The sequence below is a fragment of the Colobus angolensis genome, unplaced genomic scaffold, assembly GCF_000951035.1.
Source record: "Colobus angolensis palliatus isolate OR3802 unplaced genomic scaffold, Cang.pa_1.0 Scaffold48, whole genome shotgun sequence".
NCBI lineage: Eukaryota > Metazoa > Chordata > Mammalia > Primates > Cercopithecidae > Colobus > Colobus angolensis.
Genome location: NW_012118265.1, coordinates 8778138 through 8790157, shown reverse-complemented (window position 1 = coordinate 8790157; position 12020 = coordinate 8778138). Strand labels below are relative to the sequence as shown.

Sequence of the window (12020 nt, the reverse complement as noted above, 5' to 3'; positions counted from 1 at the left end):
TTAAAGAATGAACAACCCTTTTATTCAGGGAAGTTTTATTTTTCTTTTTGGGTCAATTTCCCCCTCACTTCCCTCCCTTTCATATTCCTTTTCTTTTTCCTTCCAAATAACATTCTAAAAATGACTTTTTAGGAGTAACATTTTCCTATTACAGAAAAACTTAAAATGTAGAAAACCAAAAAAGGAAAATAAGAACCACTTATAATACTACGACCCAGAGATAGCCCTGGTTAATTTTTGGCATATATTCTTCCAACTCTTTTTCTACGGAATAATATTTTAACATAGTTGATATGATAATGCATACTCAACATTGTGCCCTTTTTGTATTTTCACTTACTACATCTAAATATTTTCTGCTGGTTAGGTTTTCTGGCTTTCTGTTGTCTAGGCTGGAGTGCAGTGGCATAATCACGGCTCATTACAGCTTTGACCTCCTGGGCTTAAGTGATCCTTCCACCTCAGCCTCTTGAGTAGCTGGGGCCACAGGCATGTGCCACTATGCCTGGCTAATTTTGTATTTTACTTTTCGTAGAGATGGGGTCTCCTTGTGTTACCCATGCTGGTCTCGAACTCCTGGGCTCAAGCAATCTTCCTGCCTCAGACTCCCAAAGTGCTAGGATTACAGGTGTGAGGCATTGCACCCAGCCCTAGTTAGTGTTTGAATCCCTATTTCTTTGGTATTATAAAGCTGCCATATGTCTTAGCATTACATCTCTGATGCAGTATGTCAGAGGACATAGAGCATTCACAGCACGTAAGAAGGATTTACACCAAGGTAAAACGATAATACAGATACTTGACTCCATTTGTCTTTCTGGATATAGCATAAATGTCAGGTTGCAGATCCTATCAAGTGTATTTATAAGAGTGAAATGGGATGCTAGTATGCCTAATACCTGCAAAATTGTTAGTTTCTGAGTAGAAGGAAAATCCAGAGTACAAAAATGTATCATAAACATTAGGCTTTCCAGTCTTTCTATACTTCCCAAGTTGGAAACTCATCATTATTTCTGGCAAGAGCCAATGATTATTTTCCTGCCCGACTTCCTTTGTACAACTGAGAAGATCTGTTTTGTCAAGCAAAACAGAAACACAACATTTTGTCTGTGAGGTTGAAAATGAAAGTAGTGTTTCTCACTGTTTTAGAGGAAATACAAAATACAAAGAAGCAGAAATTAAGAAAACATTGTTAGATAAAAGATTAGAATGAGATAAACATGTGCCACTTTGACAACAGCCAGATGTGACGCCTCTCTCCACCTGGCCAACCAAATGGTCAACTTCTTCAGCCTAGAGACTGTGGACAAAGACACTTACTTTTGGCTTTTGCCTAAGTCATCTGATTATGCTAGTGACTCCCTATAACATTTGATGGCCATTTCACTTAACTTTTGAAAAAAAATGCAATCAGAAAATCACAGTGATCTCTGAAAAAGGGTGGGGAAAACAAGGACATATTGGATACAAAGTTTGTATCATTCATTTTCTAAAAATTCAATTTGAAGCTAGCAGGAAGTACAAGATTACAGAGATAAAAGCTCCATTTAATCTTAATATTTTTTCAAGACATAAATGGGGTAGAGATTTACACAGGAGTTGGCAGTTTGGAACAGAGTTGACTAGGCATAAAAGCAATAGTATTAAAAATGTTTGTTTTTATTTTGTATTTTTGAGACTTGAAACTGATAAAAATTTCTGATTAGCAAACTTTGAGAATAGAGTCTTTCTTCTTTCCAAAATAACAAATATCTTTTAGTTTGAGTGCTCCATTTGTGGCAACAGGAATGATAAATGCTTTTGAGAAAATTAGCAAGGTTTTGCCCCACTTAAATGGTTAATAGTAACAGCAGCACAGACCCAAACTTGATAAAACTTTGGTACTTGTTATTTGAACTAAAATTTTGTGTAACTCGACTCAGACACTTAAATGGGAGTTTTCAGATTATCCTGCTCACTGGTTCATAACTGGGAGACAGATTCGTGGGAAGGCAGCATTGGACACATACTCCTTCTCTTGCTGAGAACCACTGATATAATCTAATTCTCTTGTTTTTTAGGTGAGAGAAGTAGAGGCCCAAAAGAATACAGCAAATACCCAAGGTCACCCTGTCAGGATTGGCAGAATAGGGCTGGAACAAGGACTCTTTTCTTTGGACAGCATCCTTTCCACCTTGCACCTACAATCCACTCGAACACTGTGGCATGGAGGCAGACTCCTTCCCAACAGGTATTGTCGAGAGCTTCTTCCTACTGTCATTTGTGAGTTTCATCAGCTCCCAATCCTTTGTGTCTCAGCTTCTAAACTTTCTTTCTTTGACCAGAACTCAGCCATAGTAGAACTGGATTTATGGATGGGATTAGAGATATGTCTTATCTGATGTGACAACTCTAAAGAATAGGTAGTGTTTTAGAGACATCAGAAGGCCCTTTAGAATTCAACAAGAGTACCATGTAAAATTCATGATGTCTGGATGTGTTAGGGATAGGGAGGTACTGCTATTTTGACTTTGATCTATCCTTTAGGCCCAGAAAATCTTATATTTATAGACAGAGGGGATCCAGGCACCAGAGAGTTGTTCCTCCATAGGGATGCGAGCCTGATGTGTTAAAAAGCTAACAGTGAAGAGTCTAGTGGCTTTTTATGATTTGTACTAGTCACTCTTCACTTCTGGCTCTTCACCTGCTCTAACATGATGGAAATAAGTTAAGAGATAGCTGTTTTATTAGAGCTGGAAGCTCCTATTACTTCAACTACAAATATCACTTAGGTAAGTTTTAAATTTACTTTAAGGAAATATAGATATAAATATACTTGAAATTACCCATTATAATGGTGGTTGTGATAAAGGAGGAAAGGGTAAGGGTATCCACAGTTGGCCTGAAACTATAATTTCAATGCTTATAATACTTTTTGGAAGGACTTGAAGAAATAAGTCCATTGAAGGCTCAAGTAAGATGGTAACAAGCAGTACATTCATAGTTGTACTATTTGTAATAGCGCCAAACTGGAAAGTTCTCAAGTGCCCATCAACAATAGGACGAACAAATTGTAATAAGTCCCACAATAGAACATTATTCTGCAATGAGAATGAGATCCACCATCAGCACAACAATACAGAGGAATCTCACAAATGTTAAGGCTGAGAGAAAGAAGCCAGGCACAAAAGAATACATACTGATTGATTCTATCTATGTAAAAGACAAAACCAGGCAAAGCTAGTGAATGATATTAGAAGTCAAGATAGTTCTCGTTCTGGGAGAAATAAAGTGACAAGGAGGTGCTTCTAGAGTGCTAGTACTGCTCTGTTTCTTACAGGTTCTGGCTACAGGGTCATTGTTCAGTTAACGTTAAGTTTATTGAACTGTATACTTATGCTTTATGAAATTTACATACCTATGTTATAGTATTTCTGTAACTTTTTTTAAAAGGCAAATGGGCATTTTTCAAGAGGCAGGGAACTAATACTCATTATTTAGATAGAAAAGCCCTGCTTTCATCTTTTGTTAGGAAAAGTAAGAATTTTGGAAGTGCACCTCTTTTGTAAAATCTTAATCTGGTAATAAACTAAAATAGTCAATAGAACAGCAAAAGAGAGGAATAGAAGCCTCAAAAGATGAATTCCTATCAAACACTAAACAGTTCTTTTCCAGAGCTCTTCGTGACTTAGAATTCTAGAAGGTCCATCAGAGGTCTCCCATTTCTATTCAGAAATGCACTTCTAAAGTTAGACAGCTGTCACAAAGTCTTAGGGAGTAATGAGTTCACAATTTCAATTTATTATCAAAATCTTTTGAATGACAAACCTGAAAAGACAGGAGATGCAGAGCTACATAGATGCAGATTTGCCCTTTTATCAGAGATACTCTAAGGGACAGATTTAGTTTTGAAAGTCCAATTTGAAAACCACAAGTATATATATCTCTAGACAACTGTCCAACGGCAATTTTTACCCTAAAGTTTGTGCTAAAAGCTTTTCATCAATATGATTTATAAGTTTAAGTAGTCTCAAATTTTCATCTGCATATCACTTTACAGATCTTGGTTCACAACTATTTTAAGCTGAAACTTCAATATTCATTGATTACCTATAATAACAGTTACTCATAAATGTAGTTAATAATTAAATATAAAAATTATTATTTTTACATTTATATAAATCTCTTAAAAATACCAAGTTTTGAGAGATAGAGAGAGCAAGAAATTGCTTAGAAAATTGCAGGAAGCCTTAAGAACCTCAGTATCAGTCAAAGCAGGTACAACAAAAAACAATTTTAGACATTCATTTTTTGCTCTAAGAGTGCTTCAAATAAATGATCACCGAATGAATAACTGATGTATGGCAAAAATGAGTTTAAAACTGTATAAGCTCCAAGGCCCCAATGTGTATAAGAATTCTTTGGAAGCGTTTTGAAGGACTGTAAATGTTGCAAATAAAAGCAAAAACTAGTAGTTAGGCAATGTGCTTGAAACTATAGTGTCACCTACTGTTCTTCTGGTGCCTAACTGTATTCTTCCATATCTTCTTTTCCCTTTGGATTCGAAATCCTGGTCTACCGCAAAGGTTCCGCATTGTTTTCTAGGGACATCAGCAAACTGGTAGACCATATGATAAACAGAAATAAACAGTAACATTATCTTTAGAAATTAAGCATTATTTACACAGTGAGAAGTGATTGACTTGATAGACCTCAGACCCCCTTGCTCCCTTCACACCCTTTCTAGAACAACCTAATGTTATTTTATTGTGATGCTCCACTCTCTGTTAATCACCCCCAAGTCAGTACAGTGACCCCTAGGGCCCATTTTCTCTCAGTTAGAGAGTTCCCTGTTTCTGTGGTGTTGGCAAGTCTAGCCGAGGGCTGCACTGCTTCTTTTGAAGATCACCAAACCCGGCATTTCTTTTCTGGATTCATGTATGAATTCTTGCGGCAGTGAAAGGCTTCTGAAAACTCTGCAGAGTTCTGCAAAGTCCCAATAATCCTTTGAAACAAACAAAAAAAGTCACCATCAGCATTTGATACTCATGTGCATACCACACTGGAGCCCTGCAGCATTTCCCTCTGCAGGTCAAGTGAATGAATTTGGAGTTTAAAGTTAAACTTAAAATAACCTGGTACAATGAGTCAGTGCCTTCTCATGAACAGAATTTTTAAATGGAGAGGTAACAAAGTACAGGAGTTAAAAGCACAGATTTGGGAGACAGACTACATGGCTTGAATCTTGCTTATGAAGCTTCTTTGTGCCTTGGTGTCTGCACAATAGAACATGCATCTTAAGGTTGTCATGGAGAATTAGTCATTTATAAGCATTATATGTGTTTGTAAAACAAATGAATAATTCACATTTGAAAATGCAGTTATTTGAAGTTGTATTATAATAAGAGTTTGGTCAAAGAATATAATCATGACCTCTCACTATGCCTTGAAAGGGCTCACATAATGACTTAAACATAATAGACTTTAAATAGATATTTTTTGTTGATTTGATAGAGGATTATTTTCCTTTTTCCAAAAGGGCTCCTTAAATATCAGAAACTGGATGCAGCCTGAATAACTGGAAAGGGCTGGCAAAATGCCACTTTCCTCTTATCTCTGACCCCAGTGGGCAAAAACAACACAGTCCAGTTCACTATCTGCACCTAGCAGCATTTGAGGGAGAGATGGGTCAGTACATTGACGCAGAGGTGATGTTTTCACACCCACCCTGAACCCTGAACCACCTCCTTCCCTTCTCTTCCTGCTGAGGCCAGCCCACCATGCTTGCTTGGGTTGGGAGGAGGTGCCCAGAGACAAGTGGACTGGAGTGGTGCAAGGACTAGACATAAGTGACAGGTGAGTCCATTTTGATTTATGGGGCTCTCCCTATGTGGCAGGTGTACTACCGTGTGTACATCTTAGCACTTCTCTCTCCTCCAACCATTCTCCACACCACAGTCAGAATGATCTTTAAAATTTAAATCAGATTCCATAATCTCTTACTTAAAGCCTTCTATGGACTTGAAGGAAATTTACACTCCTGTTCATGGCCTCCACTGTCCTCCTGATGGCTCCAGGCTCCTCTCTAGCCTCCTCGTGGTACATTTCTCTTCCTGTTCCTCCTTAGGCTCAAACTATGCTGACCTACCTTCAATTCCTCAGACCAGCCAAACCCTGTCCCTCTTCAGGGCCTCCTGCTACCTGCAGGTCCCACTCCCTGGAAAGTTACTCAGCAGTCAGTACATGGTTAACTCCTCAGCCTTCATGCCTTTGCTTAAATATCCCCTCCTTGGACCCCTTCTTTGAATGCGATCTAAACTAACTCCTCTCGCAGGGACTATCCCTATCAAAGCACTTACCACATTTACAATGATTTGTTCTCATTTTTTACTTCCTGACACACCCACTAGACTAATTTCTATAAGGGCAGAATACAGCCTTTGTATCCTTGAGTTCCACATCTGTGGATTCAACCAAATGTGGCTGAACATATGTGGGAGAAATATTGTGTCTGTACTGAACACGTATGGACTTATTTTCCTTATCATTAATCCCTAAAGAATACAGTATAACAAATATTTACACAACATTTACATTGTATTAGGTATTATAAGTAATCTAGAGGTGACAAAGTACAGGAGGGAGAAGGTGTATAGGTTATATGCAAATACTGCACCATTTATATCAAGAAGTTGAGCATCCACAAATTTTGGTATCTGCAGGAGGGGAACCAATCCCCCACAGATACTGAGGGAAGATGCTGTACTGTGTATGTCTTGCTCCCTGCTGTGCCTCCGAAGTCCAGCACAGGACTCAGTACATACTGAATGAATGAACCTGTGACCTGGTTGGTCACAGTGATTACCTGTAGAGAAGCAATAGGGCATTAGGAAGAAAAACACTACTTAGTGTTTCTTTCGTTTGTTTGATATTATGGACCAACAGGAAGAGAAAGAAAGCATTTTCTTTCCGTTTCCTCATTCCAGAAAATAGAGATCCATGTGGATTTTTTGTAAGTCTGACTTTCTAATATGTCACCCATCAATGCATCAACTAAGTTCTCTATTCCTCTCCACCACAACTCCCCTATCTTTCCTGGAGGATGTAACCTTTTTTAGTTGTTTGTTTTTTAGGACCCCTAGAGGAGTCTTAAAAATGAAAATAATCTCCTGGGGTTGTGAAGTGGAGCCAGGAGCTGGGAAATTTATATGTTAGTCCATTTGACAGGGAGATGACTGGCCTTCCCAAGAATGGGGTGAGTTCCAGTAAAGGCAGGTTGTGTGAATGACAAGGAGATGCTTCCCGCTCTGAGCACGGCTCTGAGAGTCCCTCTGATAGCATGGCGCATGGTTGTTGGAGAACCTGGACCTGAAGAGTGGAGGCTCTGGAGCTCAAGAGCATTAGAAGGAAATGGAACCACTGACTGGGAGGATTTGGATTGCACAGATGTCGGCAGTGACCATGGTGGACTGAAGATGGAAGCTATTCTCTAATTTCTATGCCTGTGTGATGATTTCAGATTCCTGAATAACCCTGAAAGAGTACGTTGAAAAGTCACTGAAAGTAAATGGCTCATCTCCTAGCTTAGTCTAAGAGCTCAGAGTTTGGCTTAATTTGATTAAAAAGAAAATGTCCATTTCTGACATCTGAAATATTGAAAAGCACATGCACTCTTTGGACCATGTGAGAGTACAAGGAGAAGTCTGCAGTTTGCAAACCAGAAGATGGCCCTCACCAGAACCCGATCATGCTGGCACCCTGACTGTAGACTTCCAGTCTCCAGAACTGTGAGAAATAAATTTCCATTGTTCATAAGCCAAAAAAAATTCACTTCTGTAATGTAGTCAAAAGTGACTGTTTGTGTAGGAATCAAAAGAGCTTAGAAATTAGGAATTTGCGTTGGTCTTTAGTCTTTCAGGGTGTGGGACTCAAGGATTCTTTATGTTAGAGAGGAGCTTTGATTTATTAATGCAACCTTCTTCCCAATTCAGGATGCCTAGATACTGGCTAAAGACAGTCATCCTGTCATCCTGGGCATTCCTCACACTGGGGAGCAAGCTCCCTGGTTGACCAGGTAAGCCACGAGTCATTGATTGGAAGAGCTGCAAGTTTTTGTTTTTATTTTATTAATTTTTTTCCAAAGGATTCTGTCTTAGATTTAATCATATGGGAACAAGTACTTCAGTAAAAATGTCCAAACCCACTACTTAATTTTATATTTTTCTTAAAAAGTATTTTTAGGATTTATATTTATAAATCTCAAAATTAAGTTAAAACAACAAACAGAAAAACACCTCAAAGAAAAGTCTTCAGATAACACTGTGGAGAGTGGGCACTGCAGAAACACTCAGCCTGCTGTGCACTCAGCTTTCCATGCCCATTCTGCCCATCCGCTCTCCATCCAAAGACTCTACTTAATTTGATCCTGAATAGGTCAACAACACACTAGGGCTTCACTTACTTTCTTAGTTAATGTTTGGTGTTTATGACATCAAATCTTTGAATAGATCATCTATTTTTTTCTGAGATAGGGTCTCCCTCTGTCACTCAGGCTGGTGTGCAGTGGTGCGATCATGACTCACTGCAGCCTTGACCTCCTGAGTTCAAGTGATCCTCCTGCCTCAGCCTCCCAAGTAGCTGCGACTACAGGCATGTACCACCATGCCTGGGCAGTTTTTTTGTTTTTAATAGAGATGAGGTCCTACTATGTCACCCAGGTTGGTCTTGAACTCCTGAGCTCAAGTGATCCTCCCTCCTTGGCCTCCCAAAGTGCTGGAATTAACAGGCGTGAGCGACTGTACCAGGCCTAGATAATCTATTTTGAAAAGTGAATACATTATTAATAAAATACATCTTTTTTCTAAGAGTGAGATCGTATTACATGAATTATCTTCTGTTATTAGAAGATATGTACATGAATTTCATGCTGTATAAAACTGTGTAGTTGTGTTTCTCATAACAGAAGATAATAAAGCTTTTATTGATGATTTCTTTTTTTTTTTTTTTTTGAGACGGAGTCTCGCTCTGCCGCCCAGGCTGGAGTGCAGTGGCCGGATCTCAGCTCACTGCAAGCTCCGCCTCCCGGGTTCACGCCATTCTCCTGCCTCAGCCTCCCGAGTAGCTGGGACTACAGGCGCCCGCCACCTCGCCCGGCTAGTTTTTTTCTGTGTGTGTATTTTTTAGTAGAGACGGGGTTTCACCGTGTTAGCCAGGATGGTCTCGATCTCCTGACCTCGTGATCCGCCCGTCTCGGCCTCCCAAAGTGCTGGGATTACAGGCTTGAGCCACCGCGCCCGGCCTATTGATGATTTCTTAAGGTGATTTACTTGAAATTTTTACTTTATTATGTAAAATAACTTATTGTACTGCTGATGTTTATTCCCTTGGCAAACAGTTACTTGTATTAAAAACATCTAAGAGATTTGGCATTGTGACCAAGAATGGACTTTATATACTATCTGACTATTCCTGCATACTACAACTGGACTTCTGAATTATTGTGTGCAATTAATGGGTCCTCAGACACCCTTTTGTTAATTCTTGTAAATGAATGACTTAGCTACAAAGTTAACTGGTTTCATTCAGGAATAAGCTACCCAGTCTTCATCATTAACTAATTTTTATGGTTCTTTCAAAGCAAAGTCATATTGATGAGTGTATGTTCTGCTATACATTCATAAAGAAATAAATGCTGGAATAGATTTCTAGTTATCAGCTAAAGATTGGAGGGGCTAATATAAATTCTACAAAACTCACTAAAATCTATACTGATATCTATAAAATATCAGGAACCAACGCTAATATTGAAGGGAAATTGAAGAAACAGAAGAATTTCAAAGAGGGCTTATTAGCCTGCTAAGTTACAGAGTTATGAAGGAACAAAATAGCCTTATTAGTTGAACATGTCTATATAAAACACTAGACAAAATATTCCTTCAAAAATATTAGAAATTAAGCTTTGAAAAACATTTCTTACTTTGCTAGTGATGTCAGTTCTAAAAAGTGCCCTTTCTTCCTGACTGGAAGATAAGGTTGAGCAATCTAAGCACTTAAATCAGTTTGTCTATTTGGACTTGCTTTACAAAATTATCAGACCCTTACATATTACGTAGAAAATTACATCTAAATAATTTTAGAAACATATTTATAGATTACATATAAATATTATAATAACCATTCCCTGAAATGACTTTAGATGGCTAACCATAAACTGGATTTCCAAAATGAAGTCAATACTTAAATTATAGATTCAATTTCTAGACTACTAAAAGAAAAATGTTTTTGGCTTAAATACCACTTAATTTTAACAACATGTTTTCTGAGTGAATCAAAATGGAGGAATCAGGGAACTAAAGGCAGGCAATACAAAAATAGGAAAGAAAACTACGAAAGAAACAAACACACAGAAAAACCCTAATAAAAAGCCAAAATAAATCAAAAAGCACCACAATTGATATAAGAATAAATAGCTCCACAGAATAAATTAATGAACAATAAAAGCATAACTAATAATCATAAAGTAGTCTGTGCCATCAAAATTTTTAAAAGGTTAGGTTTTCTTTTCAGTATATTGTTTTAAGGTAGGAAGGCAGAAATACATTCTTAATAGAGAAATTTTAATCTAGTTGTTAAGATAAAAATGTTAATACTTAAAAGAGACAAATTTTACCTATCAAACTTAATTTGCAACCTCTCATTCTCTGAGGATGGTAGACATACTAGGTATTACAATAATATTACTGAAATTCACCTAGATTTTTATGGACATCTGTTTTAGTTTATGGAGATATGCAGGGCAAACCCTTGACAAATTAGGTTGTGTGGTGGTTTGTATGAGCTTATAAATGCTAGCTGCTATCCTTAGAATTCGATTCTTATACCTTAACTTCTAAAGTTTATTTTAAAGTACATAAATAAAGCGTTAGTCACAAAGAATAAAACAACAATAGGTTAGACATAGCAAATACAGTTTTATACACGTAGCTTCGTATCAAGCGTATTTTGCCTTTTGTTTTAATACTATGGCTGTTTAAATATAAGGTTACAAATATCTAATTCATAACTATTTCTATATAACCACCAAGCACAATTCTTAAATAGCAACTTGGCATCTATTAGTTTTTATTTTTTTTATTTTTTATTTTATTTTTTTTTATTAGTTTTTAAAGTTCCTTAAAAGATATGTTTTACTTTGTACAGCCAGGAAGTGGTCTGTTTCCAAAACTAAATGTAAGCTCAACCTTTTGCCAAGAAAATCTCCTTACCTCCAGAGAAAATAATAATTTCCTTGACAAAAGGTTGGCATTCCATTTACCCTTAAAACACACACACACACACACACGCACGCGCACACACACACAATTGTTATGAATGAAAAATAGTCGACGAGGGATCTTTGGAACCAGAGCAACAACAAAAACTTACATATACAAATAATTTAACTTATTTATAGCAAAATATTGTTTTCAGTTTAAAATTGGAGCTAGAAAACAGTTATATACTTATCTACATTTTACTTAACCACTGATCAGTTACTAACATTCTGAAATGTGCAGAACATAAGAAATGAGCACCAAAAAGGCCTTGACTGATAGGGAACTATTGCAAAATACATAAGAATTCTTATTCTGTTCATAACTCTTGTCTACAAATTATCCTAGTATGAACTTTCAAACACACACACACAACATAGGCTCTTCATTTATATTAACGTTAATCCTCTCGCAACTCTCATGATAATTTAATCCTCATTTTACATATCAAGAAACTGAGGCACAGAGGTTACATTAAGGCTAGTAAATAGTGAAGCCATGGTTGGAACTCAAGTGTTCTTACTTCAAAGCTTAAGTTCACTTTAGTAAAGAAAAAGACAACTTTAAAAAAATTAAAAGTTTCTTGAATAAACCACAATGGGGATTAATCCAGTCACTTCTGTTGCTCATTACCTATAAAGCAATTAATTTGAATATCTTATCATAACTAAACTTAGTTTGGATTACAGAGATAATAGGCATACCGTAAGCAATTATTGAGTGAATGAA

General features: G+C 37.2%; 1 protein-coding gene across 6 annotated transcripts in view; it reads right to left on the bottom strand.

The window, feature by feature from the left end:
- Positions 1–1638: 1638 nt before the first annotated feature.
- Positions 1639–12020, bottom strand: part of MME (membrane metallo-endopeptidase) — a 94627-nt gene continuing 84245 nt past the window's right edge. For all 6 annotated transcript variants that reach the window (XM_011958988.1, XM_011958989.1, XM_011958992.1 and 3 more), the window contains one exon: positions 1639–4984. In XM_011958988.1, coding sequence (XP_011814378.1) covers positions 4885–4984 — 100 coding nt within the window. In that variant the 3' untranslated portion in view covers positions 1639–4884. The remainder of the gene's footprint in view (positions 4985–12020) is intronic.